Source organism: Periplaneta americana, chromosome 16 (genome assembly GCF_040183065.1).
Source record: "Periplaneta americana isolate PAMFEO1 chromosome 16, P.americana_PAMFEO1_priV1, whole genome shotgun sequence".
Classification (NCBI taxonomy): Eukaryota; Metazoa; Arthropoda; class Insecta; order Blattodea; family Blattidae; genus Periplaneta; species Periplaneta americana.
Genome location: NC_091132.1, coordinates 19,715,046 through 19,732,495, shown reverse-complemented (window position 1 = coordinate 19,732,495; position 17,450 = coordinate 19,715,046). Strand labels below are relative to the sequence as shown.

General features: G+C 34.9%; 1 protein-coding gene across 2 annotated transcripts in view; it reads left to right on the top strand.

Moving 5' to 3' along the window:
• Positions 1-16,659, top strand: part of ValRS (Valyl-tRNA synthetase) — a 34,541-nt gene extending 17,882 nt beyond the window's left edge. Inside the window, exons 12-18 of one of the 2 annotated variants that reach the window (XM_069849437.1) lie at positions 1,047-1,277; positions 2,785-2,932; positions 5,337-5,467; positions 8,796-9,158; positions 10,309-10,423; positions 11,264-11,430; positions 16,305-16,659. In XM_069849437.1, the coding sequence (XP_069705538.1) occupies positions 1,047-1,277; positions 2,785-2,932; positions 5,337-5,467; positions 8,796-9,158; positions 10,309-10,423; positions 11,264-11,430; positions 16,305-16,523 (1,374 nt within the window). In that variant the 3' untranslated portion in view covers positions 16,524-16,659. Of the gene's footprint in view, positions 1-1,046; positions 1,278-2,784; positions 2,933-5,336; positions 5,861-8,795; positions 9,159-10,308; positions 10,424-11,263; positions 11,431-16,304 lie in introns of both variants that reach the window. The other variant, XM_069849436.1, reaches the window with a different exon arrangement.
• Positions 16,660-17,450: the final 791 nt, after the last annotated feature.

Sequence of the window (17,450 nt, the reverse complement as noted above, 5' to 3'; positions counted from 1 at the left end):
TACGCTGCCTTGCTCTCTCTATCTGTCTCTCTCAACGCAAACGCTAGCAGACAACCACCTTCCGAATTGCCGTTGACTCTAGGTCATGGAGGAGGGAGAAAAAAGACGTGACATTATGACGTATCTGACACTAAGAGTCAAATTTGCCCTGCCGTACAATATAGTATTTTTATTTTCAAAATACTAAAAGAAAAACAAGACTGATGTGAAGTATTTAAAAAGTTTAGTACAGTATTGTAGGGCTATATAAAAATACAGATTGAATTACAGTGGTGTATAAAGTAGGTTGTATTATGAATGTCTTTTGTTTTCGTTTTATTTGCTCTATTTATTTTTCTCTATAGCAACACTTGTTTATTGCAATGTCATTTTTTTAGTCCCTTTGATGATGCTATAACTAAGTTCACATTTCAGAACATTTTTTAATTTAAAGCAGTAAATATTAAGTAGAGAAAGGAGAATAAAATATATATGGTGCATATCCCACTTATGTGGCCTGGATATAGAGGGATCTGTCTTCCTGTGTGTAGTCAAATCCAAGGACAATTGGGTCACGTTTTTGAATGGACTGCAATAAAGAATGTAAGCATTATGTCACAACGTTCAACTTTGTATGAGACTTTTAAAATTTCTGATGTAACAATTGATGCCATAGGTTCTCATGTGTTAAAATCATCCTTAGCTATAATTAGTAATCATTTGTACCCAACAAACTTTTATTGTAAATGATTTCCTATGTTTTCATATCATTTATCTTAATGTTTTCTTTTTCCTTTCAAATTGTCACACAATTGGTTTTCATGATTATTCTTTATGAATTGATTAGTAGGCCGATCTATTTGAACCCTTATTTAGGGCGGCATTTTTATTAAAAAATTAGTTACCATAAAGACATCCAAAGTTTTGAAGCTGCATCAGCGAAGGCAGGAGAAAGGGGAAGCTGTCTGTTTTCTCCACAGACCTGGAACATGGCTCTTTGTGATTGTTTGTTACGTAAGTTTAGAACTTGTGTTTTTACTGGTGTCCTTTTTCTTTTCTTATTTCAGACAGATGATTTGAAAGCTTTTTATCCAACTACATTGCTGGAAACAGGACATGATATTCTCTTCTTCTGGGTGGCCCGAATGGTATTTTTTGGACAAAAGCTCCTGAAAAAACTACCATTTCGAGAAGTGTATTTGCATCCTATTGTTAGAGATGCTCATGGTAGAAAAATGAGTAAATCTCTTGGCAATGTTATTGATCCCATGGATGTCATTAAAGGCATTAGTTTAGAGGTATGTACAAATCTACTGTAGTCCTAGTGTCATTCTTATCTGATATTTTTTCATAATAATTTTTATATTAATATCATCTACATTTTTTCTTTTTGAGGATCTGGACATAATTCAATCAGTTGATGGGTTCCTCAGTGTTAAATACATGCCAAAGCAAACCAGTCAGCTGATTCAAAATTAACTGCATTGAGACCTTCACAATTCAGATGGATTTCACTTCCACCTGGTAACTTTTATATAGACTACGTCATATGGCTGCCATGACCCTGAATCTCTTGAAGAATGCACATCTGAAGAGAGCTCAGTTTGACTGTTTCTATTTTCTTATGTAAAACGAGTATTTTTTATTTTAGTTACAATCCTGTATATTGTTATCTTTTTGAGAATGGCGATTTTAGTAAATTTGTTTTGAAGTTTTCTTGTCCCCAGTGTTTCAGGTTTCACAAAAGTTGTTGTTTTCTAATGCTAGGTATTTGACAATAAAGTCATTTGACCTCTCGCACTCCAATATTTTTCAAAGATATTATCATGACCAGCCACTGAAGCACAGATTTTGAGGTGTTCCGAATCCATTTCTTGGTTTGAGTTGCACAATGGGCAGTTAGGGGACTGATATATTCCAATTCTATGCAGGTGTTTGGCCAAACAATCATGGCCCGTTGCCAATCTAAATGCAGCTACAGACGATTTTCGTGGTAAATCGGAAATTAACTGTGGATTTTGATGCATAGAGTTCCATTTTTTCCCTTGGGATTGAGTTATCAAATTTTGTTTGTTGAAGTCTAAGTATGTAGATTTAATAAATCTCTTCACAGAGGAATACGTAGATTTAGTAACAGGTCTATAAGTAGCAGTGCTGCCCTTCTTTGCTAAAGCATCCGCATTCTCGTTTCCCAGGATTCCACAATGGGATGGTATCCATTGGAATACAATTCTTTTATTGAGTGATATTAATTGAGAGAGCATTTTAGTTATTTCTGCTGTTTGAGATGAAGGGTTTCACAAAAGTAATATATACAACTAATTACCGTATGTATTTGGGTAATAAATACCATCACATAATGTATCCACCTCAATTTTTGACAGTAATATGTAGGGGAAAAAAATTCCCACATGATGTACACATTACCTGACATTACATTTTGTGGTAATATACAATTATAATGTTGGATGCACTTTTCATATTTAAATTTTTAAAACAAATAGTTAATTTGAAGTTTACAGTTTCTCGCTAAAATGAACTAAGGTTCAATGGTGAGAATCTATGAGAAAAAAAGTAACTGGAACAAATTCCTTCTCAGCATTTTTGTTTTCTGTCATTTTTTTTTTTTTTTTTTTACCATTTGATCTCTTGCTGTCACATTAACATCTAATTGATTCCTAATAGTCTCTCTAGTTTGAAGAGACCATTAGTAGACCTATTTATAGTAATTATTTTTACAAAGGTATATATACATATATATTTATACTATGAGCTAAGTGTAATTATTACTTACTCTGTTTACAGAACCTGCACCTTCAACTGTATGACAGCAATCTGGATCCTAAAGAGATAGAGAAGGCCAAAGAAGGACAGAAACAAGATTATCCTAATGGAATACCTGAATGTGGTACCGATGCCCTGAGATTTGCTCTCTGTGCCTATATAAAACAAGGTTATTATTTATTTTCTGAAATATTGTTTTTATTTAATATGTTCAAAAGAAGGCAAATTCCTCTGATAAGAATTTGTATAAAATTTATGTTTTAATCGTTTGATTTTCTATGATGAAATTATAAAGGGAAGATCTGTGACTGATCCTGCATGCCATGATCTTAAAGATGTATTGTGGATCTTCTGTCTTAATTTCAGAACAGACTAGCAAGTACAGCAGATTTTAACCAACCATGATCAAAGAAAGTTGACGAATTTCAAATGTTTATAACGATTGTCAAAGAGCTTGTTTTCATTTCTTTGACATTCTTCAAACTGGTCATGAGATTTTAAAATGAGATTTCAGTCCATCTGAGTTGATGACAGTTGAAGTATTTCACAGCAGCCATCTTGAATACACTGGATTCAACAAATTAGTGTTTTTTAAACCTATTATACATATTTTGAAAAGCTCATTTTAGTAAAGTGACCAGAGTCCCATGAAAGTGGTTTTATTTTTAAGGAAAATTCATTTCAAAATTTCAAGATTTCGATGTTATTACCAATTTGGTGATGTTATTTTAAAATTATATATGAAGAGTCCACTGCAAGAATGATGGATGTCATTTGGAATACATTTTGCAGGAGAAGCAATTGAAAGTTTGAAATGCTTAGCGCTCAAAACTTAACTGTGATTTTCCGATCATTACTGGACAATGACTATCAGTGTTAATGCTATATAACTCTCTATGTACATTCTATATTTCTATATGCCTTAAGCTATGCATTGACAGTCTTGGTTCATTTTCGACAATAAAGTGACATCCATCATTCTTGCAGTGGACTCCTCATATCGTATGTAAGCCTATATTATTTCTACAGTCCTGACTTAAGGTATGAAACATGATAAGAGTATATGAAGTAATTTTCAGGTTTTACAATGTATATACATTTTAATGTAAGGCTGCATTCATTTGTTCACTGAATGGCAGAATGAAATATGCCATTGAAAAAGGAAACAGAAGATTAAACTTATTATGAAAATGTTACTTAATAATGCTTATCTTATCAGTGACATATTTGTTTATCAAACTGTTAGCAACTGTCAGCAATAACTCATTACTTCACACGTGAAATCATTTGTTGATTAGAAACAAACATTATATATTTTATGTCCAACCGGTAACTTAGCAACAAAGGAATTTTTACGTCATGCTGAGGCTTTAAACTATTCATTATGATTAACTAATATTATATACAGTATAAGAAGGAAATATTTGCAATAGTTACTAGGAACTGAGTGAGTTGACTCAGACGGTAGCGTTTGAGACCCACATTCGGGAGATCTGGTTCAAACCCCATGGTCGGCCAGTCTGACTGGGTTTTTTCGTGGTTTTCCTCAGTGACAGAGGTAAATGCCGGATTGAAAATTTACATACCATGATTCATCACCAATATCATAAACATTAATATAAAAAAAAATCTAAAATCAGGTACATGAACACAAACCATCTGAAACACGTGATAGAAACAGGAACTCAACAATAGTAACAATGGGCTACTTGTATACCCACAGATTCTAAACATGCGATATGACCACAGATATTAAAGTGTGTATAAAAAACTTAACAAGAAAGAAATTGGTAGGATAAAATAAAATGTATGTAACACATAGCTAAAAGTCCATTATGTGTTCATGAGAAATTATGACACAAATCGTAAATTTAAGCCACTTAAAGATAAGTAACTATTATTGTTAAGATTTCGCGAATAAACAAATATGGCTGGATATACTTTCCTACATAAAAACTGTGAAAAGATTTATTAAATCTACATACTTAGACTTCAACAAACAAAATTTAATAGCACAATCTCAAGGGGAAAAAATGGAACTCTCTGCATCATAATCTACATTTAATTCCCGATTTACCACGAAAATCGTCTGTAGCTGCATTTAGATTGGCAACAGGCCATGATTGTTTGGCCAAACACCTGCATAGAATTGGAATATATCAGTCCCCTAACTGTCCATTGTGCAACTCAAACCAAGAAATGGATTCGGAACATCTCAAAATCTGTGCTTCAGTGGCTGACATGATAATATCTTTGAAAAATATTGAAGTGCAAGAGATCAAATGACTTTATTGTCAAACGCCTGGCATTAGGAAACAACAACAACATAAAAACTTGAATTATGTTTTTTTTTTTTTTTGCGCCATTCTTATTACAATTTTGCTATTCAAAAGTGCGGTTTTTGTGTGTATATGGGAAGAAGTGTAAAGAAATGGTGAAGAAAGTTGGGAAAATGAGAACAATTCGTGATGCGAATTTCACGAACCTCTAGTAATAGTAAGAAGATTCTTGAAATAATCCTAAAACATCAGTCGCATTTTGATTTGTAATGTTTTCATTTACGTTTTTTTCAGGTCATGATATCAACCTGGACATCCTTCGTGTTCAAGGATACAGATTCTTCTGCAACAAATTGTGGAACGCGACAAGATTCGCCCTCATGTACTTGGGCAGTGACTACAAGCCTAGTCAAAATAACGTGAATGTAAGTTTGGGAACAGTGAGTGAAAACAACAAATGTTTGAATTCTTCAAAGTTGACAGATTTGCAATCCATAATCTCAAACTGCTTATCACATAAGGAGGTGACGAAGTCTGATAGAATTCAGGAAGTTTTGAATACTTACCTCGCTGACCACAGTTACCTCGATGGATTTACTCCTTCACAAACTGATGTGGCTGTGTTTGAAGCTTTGGGAGGTGGAGGCGGTGGTGGTGGTAGCACTTGTGATTGCAGTAGTAGTTTGTGCAGTGCAACAGACAAGGGAAGACACCCACATCTGAAGAGATGGTTCAACCACATTGCAAGTTATGGTACAGATCGAAGAACCTTCCGATTGACAGAACATAGATGTAAGGAAGGAAGCAATAAGTTCAAGGTAGGCATGCATGCAATGTTGCCAGATCACGAGTTGCTTATGTACACTTAATATCCGCAAATTTGATTTGTTAAATTAAAATTTAGCAATATTAATCCTGTCATGTCCCGCGCCGTGGCGTCGTGGTCTAAGGCATCCTGCCTAGGACTCGCGTTACGGAATGCGCGCTGGTTCGAATCCTCATGAGGGAAGAAATTTTCACATGAAATTTCGCCCAGTGTATGGGACCGGAGCCCACCCAGCACCGTGATGCACTTGGGGAGCTACGATAGGTAGCGAAATCCGGTTGCGAATGCCAGCTATAACGGCTGGGGGATCATCGTGCTAACCACACGATACCTTCATTCTGGTTGGATGATCGTCCACCTCTGCTTCGACATGTGGGCGTGAGGCCAGCAGCCGGCTGGTCAGTCTAGGCCCTTCACAGGCTGTAGCGCCACGGATTATATTATATAATCCTATCATAAGATGGCATGGTGAAGAAATCTTCAGGGAACTTTGTTTTTGGGAATAGTGGATGATTTTAACTCTTCCTGAATGATTGGTGATACGTCTGTGGTAGACATTTGAAGAGTCCACTGCAAGAATGATGGATGTCATTTGGAACACATTTTGCAGCAGACACAATTGAAAGTTTGAAATGCTTAGTGCTCAAAGCTTAACTGTGATTTTCCGATCATTACTGGACAATGACTATCAGTGTTAATGCCATATAACTCTGTATGTACATTCTATATGTCTTAAGCTATGCACTGACAGTCTTGGTTCATTTTCGACAAGAAAGTGAAATCCATCATTCTTGCAGTGGACTCATTTGTTTTCCAGAAGCATCAGACTTATAATATTAAGCTATACCCTCTGTCATCCCATTATAAGCTGCCAGGTGTTTCCTATTTCTGAAGAAACTTTCATATTTTGGGAGGCAATATTTGTTCATAGTTGTGTTTTGCCTAGCATACAGACAATAATGTTGAAGATTCTGTTCCAAATGGAATTTAATTATGTAAAACAAAGTATAGGAAAGCCGATTTACAACACTCAAAGGTTTCCGAATATTGTCTGCTTTTTGTTAATATACAGTACTACCTTCTTCCTACTTCTGGAAAGTAGCTTCAGTAGCTCAAAGGCCAAGCATCAGAATGGTAATTTGAGAGGTTCCTAGGCTTATCTTCTGTTTTTTTTTCACCCCCATTTTATTCCACACTTAGAAGAATCATCGTAATTTATTCATGGACAAATTTCTCGCATGTTTGAAATAATAGAAGATTGATGCAGTGTCTTCTTGCGAGCAATACTATTTCAGCTTTATTCGCTTCCTGGAAATCACTGAACTGTTTTGTTCGTTTTTCATTTTCTTTGTCTCTAAGCAAAAAAATTCTTACAATTTTTCACTCTAATATAATTTGTGCTTCTCATTATTCTGGTGAAATCCACTGCTAGATTCAATAATTAATTAATTAATAATGAATTATTGAATGTAACTCTTTAACACGAGATTTGCTGTTTTAATGTGGAACATTTTTCTGCATATTACTGGAGAGCAATTGTAGCTAAAATTACAGCACTGCCACTTACGGAAGTTTTGTTGATGGCATTCTTGGTGCATTCGTTAAAGATCTTCATTTATTCATTCATGTTCCAGGTTATGCTTCTACTACAATATTGTCAAAGGAATACGCAAGCTATACTTATTATGTTAGCAGGTTCATCGTCATTTGTTTTTATATTTTAACATTATGTGTATCACAGTATTTCCAGTCATCTGGAATGTCTTCTCTTTATATAGGCAATTACATCAATAACAAATATGTATTAATAATGTATTTTACTGCATTTTTACTTCAGTGATTTTTACCTTTATACCAGTTGCTGTAGATCTGTGATTTCGGTATCAGATGGACTTGGAAAAGATTCACATGAAACGTTTTTTAACTTGTAAAGTTTTGGCGTAATATCACAGTCTAGTATATACAGTCGCGAAGCTCAATATGTTGTAAATATGCAAACATTAGATAGTTGCTCACCACTAGGATCGCTAATATCACCTCATTACAGGCAATGCAAAATAGAACCGTCACAGTCTATTGTTTCTAGCACCCTCAAAACTCAAGCTTCGTGACTATATAGTAGACTGTGGTAATATTGAACTTAATTTTAATTTAATTAAAAATTATTATTCATATGCAGGTGGGGATGATCAGTAAATGTGGGGAGTATAAAAACAGAAATAATTTAGTGTAGGCTAATTCTAAAGTACATAAATGTAGTTTCAATTTCCAAATGAATCCAATTCTTTGTAATGACATATTATTATACATTACAATTGAGGACCGTTTTTGCAAAACTTGCTAAGTGCAAAATTTGCAAAATTGAGATTTTGGTGGATTCGTTAATATAAAGCAGTTATCTTAGTAAAATTGAATTATTTCTCTTCATTGTAGTGTGTCAAAGTGTGATGGTTGCATCTATAACCTACTCGTCTCCATTCAGTTTTTTGTGTCTCCTGTAAAAATTAGTTTTTTTTCAGTTGGCAAGTTTTGCAGAACCGGTCCTCAATTTCAAACAGCTCATTGGCGTCATATTGTTGTGTGAATCGTTTCTACTATCAATTGCATTGTTGTTTGAAGACTAGGCCCCATAAAATGAGGAAGTGAATATAGATTGGTTAAAAAAAGTTCCACTTTGCTAAATTTAAATGCAGGGAGTATGAAGACAGAAATGAAAAGAAATATTAAACTTTTATTTAAAATTCCAACCATGCTCACAATAACAATCACGTACAGCATAAACTTTTCACACAATTGTATGGATTTGATGAATCCTGTGTCACATTTTAGAGAGGAAGATGCTACGTGGAATGCTCTTTTAACATAGTTCAAGAATTTATTCGATGCTTGTGCCTTCTCATAACGTGGACATATTTAAACTATTTCAGCTTGTTGGTAACGAAACTGTGATGGACTTGTGGATGCTCAGTCGCATCTCCAACGCTGTGGAGATCTGTAACAAGGGCTTTGAGAGCTACAACTTTGCAGCAGTCACCACAGCCTGCTACGACTTCTGGATGTACGAGCTTTGTGATGTGTACCTCGAGTACTTGAAACCGGTGTTCCAAGGCAATGACAGTGCTGCCATATCTACAGCAAAGACAGTGTTGTACAAAAGTCTTGATGTTGGACTTCGCATACTGTCTCCATTCATGCCTTTCATTACAGAAGAATTGTATCAGAGACTTCCTCGTGTGTCGGAGCAGGACCCTCCCAGTATATGTGTTGCTCCGTACCCAGATGTGGATGAGGTAAGCACCCTTAAATATGGATTATTTAGGTCCTTTTACTGAACTGATTTTGAGTCTTTGTACTGTATTATTTTTACTTTTATAAATAGGATTCCCAGAAACATTGGGGAAAAATATGGACATGACATGGACTGACATGGATGAATATAATTATAATAGGATGCAAAACTTACTGTGTTTCCCGTAACACATACTAGAGGCGCTGTTGTAGAAATTGATCTTGCTGCCACCTGTTGGGAGGAGGGGCATTATTACATCTAGCAGCGCACCAAGTAGCGAAAAGAGTAACTAATTACTCCATGCATTTAGCAGCGCACCTGGTGACGAAAATGTTAAACTGTGCAGAAAGTATTCTCTCCCACCCTCATCAATATTCAAAACTAACCCAATTTAAAATAAAACATTTACATTTTTATTCCTCACAGCATCTTCTACTGAAAATTCTTACCGGAGCCAACAGGAAGATAAAAGAGATGATCTATTTTACACTACCCAATTAAAATATAACCAGACAGAGACAAAAAATAAAGCAAAAGATTAGATAATTGGGATTGTATTCTTTGGGTATTTATTGTACAGCGCGATGGAAAAGTCTGCAAGAACTACTTAGATAGTTCAATTTATTATATGTATTACTATTACTTTATAATACATTCAACAACACTATTTTTACAACGTCCATAAACATCACTGTTTATACACACACGTAGTATCACTTTATGTTCAATTATTAACAAGTTTCTGTCTGCCATCTTGTCTCCTTGAACAATATCTCGAGTGGATAAATAGAGAAGTCTGGATAATGTACCCAACACGCAGTTCTAATGTTCACCACCTACGATGTTGGGCGCTGATCATCTTATTTCAGCCCTCCTGCCGCCAGATGGTGCTGACCACAGTTTCGCATCCTATTATATATTTATCCATGGTACTGATTTTAAAAATTAAGCTTTGGTTTATATTTTCCATCACACTTGTTCATGTTGTCTTTGAACAGTGAGCTATTTGTAAATCTGTGTTTGATTGTAAAGTACAGTTCCATTGACGCACACGCATGCACGCACGCACACACATTGAGATTGATTTTTTTTTTTTTGCACTTTGATTTATTTGAAATGCTTTTTGTGATTGCTTAATGTGACTTTTGCAGTGTCCTTGGAGAAATGTTCAAATTGAAACTGAATTGGAGTTCATCGATAAGATTATCCGAACTGTAAGATCTGCAAGATCTGATTATAACCTTCAGAACAAAGTAAAAACAGAAGGTATTTATTGTTTTTCTTTATAATCATTGTACTTTAGGAATTTCTTCAGAAGAAATCTGCAGTGCTCGGGAAAAGTGACACAAGTCAGTTTCCACAAACCTTTTTTGATAATTTATTAACAACTTACGGAACATCTGCTCGCTTGGAAAAAAATACGTAAGTATTCCTCCCATTACAATAATTCATAGAGAAAAAAATCAAATCGACATAAACCAGTGTAAGTTGTCAATAAATTATCAAAAAAGGTTTGTGGAAACTGACTTATGTCACTTTTCCCGAGCACTGCAGAATTATAGCTTCCTTTTAGAAACAAATACATTAATAATAGTAATAGTAATAATAATAATAATAATAATAATAATAATAATAATATGCATCAATGTATCATCGCAATTTTTGTTTTAGAAATAATAATAATAATAATAATAATAATAATAATGACAATAATATATCATATCCATCTTCATGACGCCATTATTAAATGGAATGAAATTCACAATACCAGCAATTTTGTAACTAATAACAAGAAGATAAACACTTTTCTCTGTGCTAATGTTCAAGTTATAATTGCAAATTCAGAAAATAATTTACAAAGTTGAATTTTTTAAAATGGGAAACATAGCAAAGGATTTAGGATTGGAACTATCATAAAAATCTAAAATAGTAGCATTCATTGGTGAAAACCCAATAAGAAGTACAGGTAACTTGTCTTTTGAACCAGTACTCAGTATAAATTCAGACAGCAGAACCAGTAAGTCAATAGTGCACAGCATATCAGGTGTTGGAATATGGGTGGGCTATCAGAAAAAACATAATTAATGTTATATGTTACTTTTTCAGCCTACATTATATGTTCTGATGAAGCGACGTCGAGCACTGTGAATAAATATCAGTCAGCTGTGTCAACATTGGCTTACTGTTCCAAAGTGGAATTGAGCTCATCTCCCCCACAAGGGTGTGCTATTCTGACTGTATCTGACAAGTGCGAAGTTCATCTTTTGCTGAAGGTTTGTATTTAGTACATTTTAACATACCTCCGGATAATTTTACCTTAATGGTACTCATTTCATATTGGAGTGGTTAAATAGCAAGTTGTAGCCGATTTAAGTGAACACCATATTTTAACGTTTTGGTGGTTACTTCATTCAATATGAAAAACTTATTACATTACCAGGAAACAATTGGCATTCATACAGTCCTCTCTGTAGATTGAAAACTCAAAAAAGTTTCATATCCATTGTTCAAGAATTAAAACAGAAAATCAATATCCCGAATTTAAAAGAAAACCTACAAATTAAACCAAACCCTTTAACTCTACTAAATATAGAATATAATCTAAATTTAACAGAAGAAATACTAAAATCAGAAGTAAACACTGAGATACTAAAACAATTGCCTTTAGAGACAATTAATATTAGGTACCCTCCACAAAACTGGCTTCATTTATACACCGACGGATCCTTGATCTCCAGAGAACAAGGTGCCGGTGCAGGTGTTACGTGCTGTCTCTTCTCACTTTATAGATCTCTTGGGTATGGAACAACAAGTTTTGATGTAGAAATCATTGCAATAAGTGAAAGTCTCAGGAATCTTCTATGCCACATCAATAAATTTAAAAATGCAGTTATATTGTCAGACTCCAAAGCAGCTATTCTATCAGTAGTCTCTAAACACACACTTTCATCTCAAACAGCAGAAATAACTAAAATGCTCTCTCAATTAATATCACTCAATAAAAGAATTGTATTCCAATGGATACTATCCTATTGTGGAATCCTGGGGAACGAGAATGCGGATGCTTTAGCAAAGAAGGGCAGCACTGCTACTTACAGACCTGTTACTAAATCTACATATTACTCTGTGAAAAGATTTATTAAATCTACATACTTAGACTTCAACAAACAAAATTTGATAACACAATCCCAAGGGAAAAAATGGAACTCTCTGCATCAAAATCCACAGTTAATTCCCGATTTACCACGAAAATCGTCTGTAGCTGCATTTAGATTGGCAACAGGCCATGATTGTTTGGCTAAACACCTGCACAGAATTGGAATATATCAGTCCCCTAACTGCCCATTGTGCAACTCAAACCAAGAAATGATTTCGGAACACCTCAAAATCTGTGCTTCATTGGCTGGTCATGATAATATCTTTGAAAAATATTGGAGTGCAAGAGGTCAAATGACTTTATTGTCAAACGCCTGGCATTAGAAAACAACAACATTTTAACATACAGTAAAACCCCGATAAGACGCTGTTCAAGGGGCCACGTATTAACCGGGACTGTGTATTAGGCAGATATACTATTTTTGACTTATATACAGTATCCATTAGCATTTTTCTTTATTGAAATACATGATTCATGAAATGTAATACAGTATTACTCCATTATGTAATTACTGTACTGTATATCAAAGACATTTACAATATGTACTGTATATAATTCTTTCGAAAAAAGTCATTTATATTTGTTTGCCGTGTGCGTGTTCTCCAAGTCCTCATGTTTATCACACTTCACTTTCCTGTGCTTACACTCTTCAGACGTTGCAGCTGCAGTGATTGAGTCGCGATTTTTTATTATCGTCCTTAATATAGATGATGGGATTCCTAATGAATCAGAGAGTTGTTTCTGATTAAGAGTACTGTTTTCATAGTACTTTTTTAAGATTTCCAATTTTTCTGACACAGAAAGCACTTCTCGTTTAACACTTATTGTAATCACACTCACAGAGACTTCGGTATACTAAAGGACCACAAACTGACCAGCAAAAATTTCCAGAATTTTATTATTGCCGAATGAGGAATGTTGTTTGAGAGAGAGGGTTAGCAAGAGGGTGGGGTATTGTAACTGTAAAAAAATGTATGATTTATTTAACGACACTCGCAACTGCAGAGGTTATATCAGCATCGCTGGTGTGCCAGAATTTTGTCCCACAGGAGTTCTTACATGCCAGTAAATCTACTGACATGAGCCTGTTGCATTTAAGCACAGTTAAATGCCATTGACCTGGGCTGGTATCGAACCCGCAACCTTGAGGACAGAAGGCCAGTGCTATACCGATTATGCTACCGAGGCCGACTTGTAACTGTATATAGGCTTTAAGCGCACAGGTAGAGAGTCGAATAAGCAAGCATAACAAGAGGTTGGGGAATAGGGATATTTTATGCGAAGTTTTACCGCTAGATGGCAGGAGCGTTCCATGCGGCGCAACATGTTGTAGGGCTATGTTGTGTCATATACTACAGTTGATTACGTTTTCCCGCTTGTTGGTTTTCTGTGCGTGTCAAAATTGTATTTACAATTATTTTGTATAAACTAGTAAAATTTAACATAATTCAATATTTTCTTACCTCATAATTTAATTTAATTTACAATAAATAATAACGTAAACCTGTATAATACTGAGCGATTCCCTGAGATGGGTGGGAAAATCTGCAGTATGCAGAATATAGATACGAGTACATTGAATGTTCATGAACCTAAATGAGAACTTTGAGAAAGAGATGCACAAATAAAAAAATTGGAACTATGTCGAAGGTGAATATTGCCCTGTTTAATCATTAGTATTTAAGAACCATACGTTAAAAACAGGATATGGAGCCACCACTGTGGTTTTTTATAGGGAAGGGACTATCGAGATTGAATTCCTTGTATTTTTTTCTGTAGCTGCAGAAAGATCAAATGCAATTTTTAATAGAATGATATAATATGATCGCAGTAGTATCACGATTAGTCGTGCGTTTTGTAGGTTAAGGACGTGCAGTTTTGAATACTATGTAGGATGATTTTGAAAATTTGAACTTAAAACATGTTTTAATAATTAGGGTACAGTACATTAAAAACATTATTCACAAAATGGATTTCACTACGGATCGTCCTGGATAATAAACATCCCAGTTTATCGAGAGTTTACTGCAGGCGTAAACTTCGGAGACTCCTACAACTACTGCACATAATCTAACATAGCTCGCTGTTGAGGTTGAATATGTTTTATTAGAATTTTTTTTTGCCCTCTTCCAAAATAAAACTGTAGTCAACAATTCCTTACTTGAAGTAATTACTTTTGTTTAATAGCTAGCACTTTCGAGGCGCAATTTAATTACTTATTTTTTTTTTAAGGTTTAAAGCATATATTCAGAATATTTCGGGACCTGATTGAAGACAAAAAGCTTTCCCTGGTTTTTACATATAGAAACATAACAAAAATTTGCCATTTTTAGTTGTTTTTAAGAGTATTTAATATATTAATACACTATGTATATCCTCAATATTTATATACCGAAGAACAAATGCATACACAAAGTGCATCCCTCAAAGTACACGTGCGCTATCTGTTGGTGCTAGTTCAGGATATCCCTATTGCACAATATGAAGGATTAAGTGCGCAGGTATAAGGTCGAATACCAGTTCTTTTCAGGTTAATAGCATCAGTGAGTTCAATGGCCAAAATATTTATATTTATCAGATGGTGTATAATTTTCCAACAATCCTTATTTATTTATTTTTTTTACTTTTAGGTGACAGTTTAGCTGTTATAGCAGGAATAGCTGCTGTAGAATCAATGAATATAACAGTTTGTTGAAAATAAGACAAAGGAAAGTTGTGTTCCTTCGGTCTTAAGAATTTACTCTGTGAAGTTACTGCCACTGAATATCTTCCACTCTGTATACGGGCTATTCCATATGAAATCGATCAGTAAAAAACCTCGCAATTTTTTCTACTCTAATTTTTTCCCTACTTATACAAAGTGCTGAGGGGAGTGCATTTTCAAAAATATGCTATCGAAAGTCAAACGGTTTTCATATTATTGAGCGACAAATTTAGCGTATTTTATAAAAACAAGCCTCTTTCAGCGCTCAGAACTCTGGAACCATTTACTGCAGAACATTGAACGAGAGCTTATTTTGAAGCTGACATTTGGTAGGTTATGTTAAGAAGTAATCCTTATTTTTATTGTACACAGAGAGACAGATAATCTAATTTTACTTGCTTTTAGGCTTTTTGACCATTTGTAAAAATGTAAAAAAATATTAAGAAAAAACCTTGCATTGTTAAGAGGGATTCGGCATTGTTTGCTTAGTGGCTCGGCAATAAGTTTTGAGGGTATTAAATAAATTATTTTCACATGCCTAGACTTGAATACATACACTGGCCGAGAGCTGAAGATAAGCAGCATTGGACGTCATTTTACTCCTGTGTTTATGAAAACTTGTGATAAAGCTAGCCCAGCCATGACTGCTAGACGACACATTACGTGTTTGTCTCGACTATCTCCCGTCTCACAGTCAGCTGGTTAGTTCACGCGCGTATTATTTATTTTCTTTATTTGATATTTTGAATACTTTCTTATCAACGTACCACCAGTAAAAAATATGTGTTTATTTGTACTTTCAATGCGGAATCTAACCATATATTATAAAAATATTTTTTCGTGGCCAAAGGCATCTTAATGAAGAAAAATCTAAATTTCTCCATCTCCATAAAAAGTAAGAAAAACTGTTTACATATCAATATAAACTTTAACTTTTCAGCATCAAAATAAACCATGATTTTGATAATTGGGTGAAAGGATTTCGGAGCAACAATAGTTTAAAGTTGCTAATTTTATGAAAATACGATAAATTTAAATATTATTAATTTAAACACTTTTAAGTTCTGATGCCTCAAACTTTGCACAAAGCATTATATCACAGTTGTCTACAGACAGAAAAAGTTTCATTGTATTTAAAAATTGCAAGGTCAATTTTCTCTATATTTCGGTCGATTTGAGATGGAATAGCCCATATGAACATACACAGAGGAATAGGATTAGTTTATTGTATGAGCAATCTTTGCATTTCGCATTTATATTGAGATTAACAATCTTTTTCTGCACAGGGATTGATTGACCCAGCCAAAGAGTTGATAAAGCTCCAGAAGAAGCAGGAGCAACTCGAACTGCAAGTAAACAAACTGAACCAGGCAATGTCTGCACCCGGTTACCACACTAAAGTTCCAGAGGACGTGCGCCTGGCAAACTCTGAGAAGCTGAAGCAGTCAGAAGGAGAGCTGGAGCGTCTTGTGTCTGCTGTGGCTGCACTTCAGCTCCTGCAATAATGTTAGAGATTCCTCAAGTATTAATTGGCAAAGGGAATTGGTTCACTGTTCTCTCTTCACTTCCAACAGATGTAGTTCTGCTGTCTTGAATTCATGTTATATGCTACTTATATAAGGATTTATTTATCATCCAGTTAACTTTAAATCTATGGAGATTTTTTTATTTGGAACTAAATCGAAATTTTATTCGTGTTTGAGTATACAGTAGAACCCCAGTTTTCATCTCCCTGTTAGCTGATTGGTGGATTATCTGACTGTTTTTCTTTCGCTCCTTTTTTTCTTTTCTTCTTTCTTGGCGCTACAGCTCATTGTGAACCTTGGCCTCTTCCATGATATTCCACCAGTTGTCTCGATCCTGCGAAATTGCTTTCCAATTCCTATATTCGATCTTACATATGTCTTCCTCAGCTACATCCAACCATCTTATTCTTGGTCGTCCACGGCTTCTTTGGCCCCCAGGATTTCCATTTAATATCCTTTTAGGAATTTCTACGTCACTCATCCGTGCCACATGCCCAGCCCACCTTAATCTTGCTGCTTTTACTATTCTTCTAATAGGCGGATCTTTATAGATGGAATACAACTCATTATTATATCGCCTCCTCCATCTTCCTCTCTCGAATACTGGGCCAATTATTTTACGGAGTATCTTCCTCTCAAAGGCATCCAAATTTCCAGCATCCTTTTTTGTTAGGGACCACGTCTCATTCTATTCGTGATGATTTTGTAACTGTAGGCTTTTTACTGTGATGGGTAGTCGGCCAATCGCCAAACCCCTTGCCTGGAGGACCGGGTTTTCTTTTGCTGCATAAAAAAACATGTAATATTTTACAATACCTTACATTAGTACATACTCTAAACTATATGTGGAGTGAGGGAAGAAGAAGGGTGTACATTAGCCTACTGACTTCCCGTACTGGTGCCACC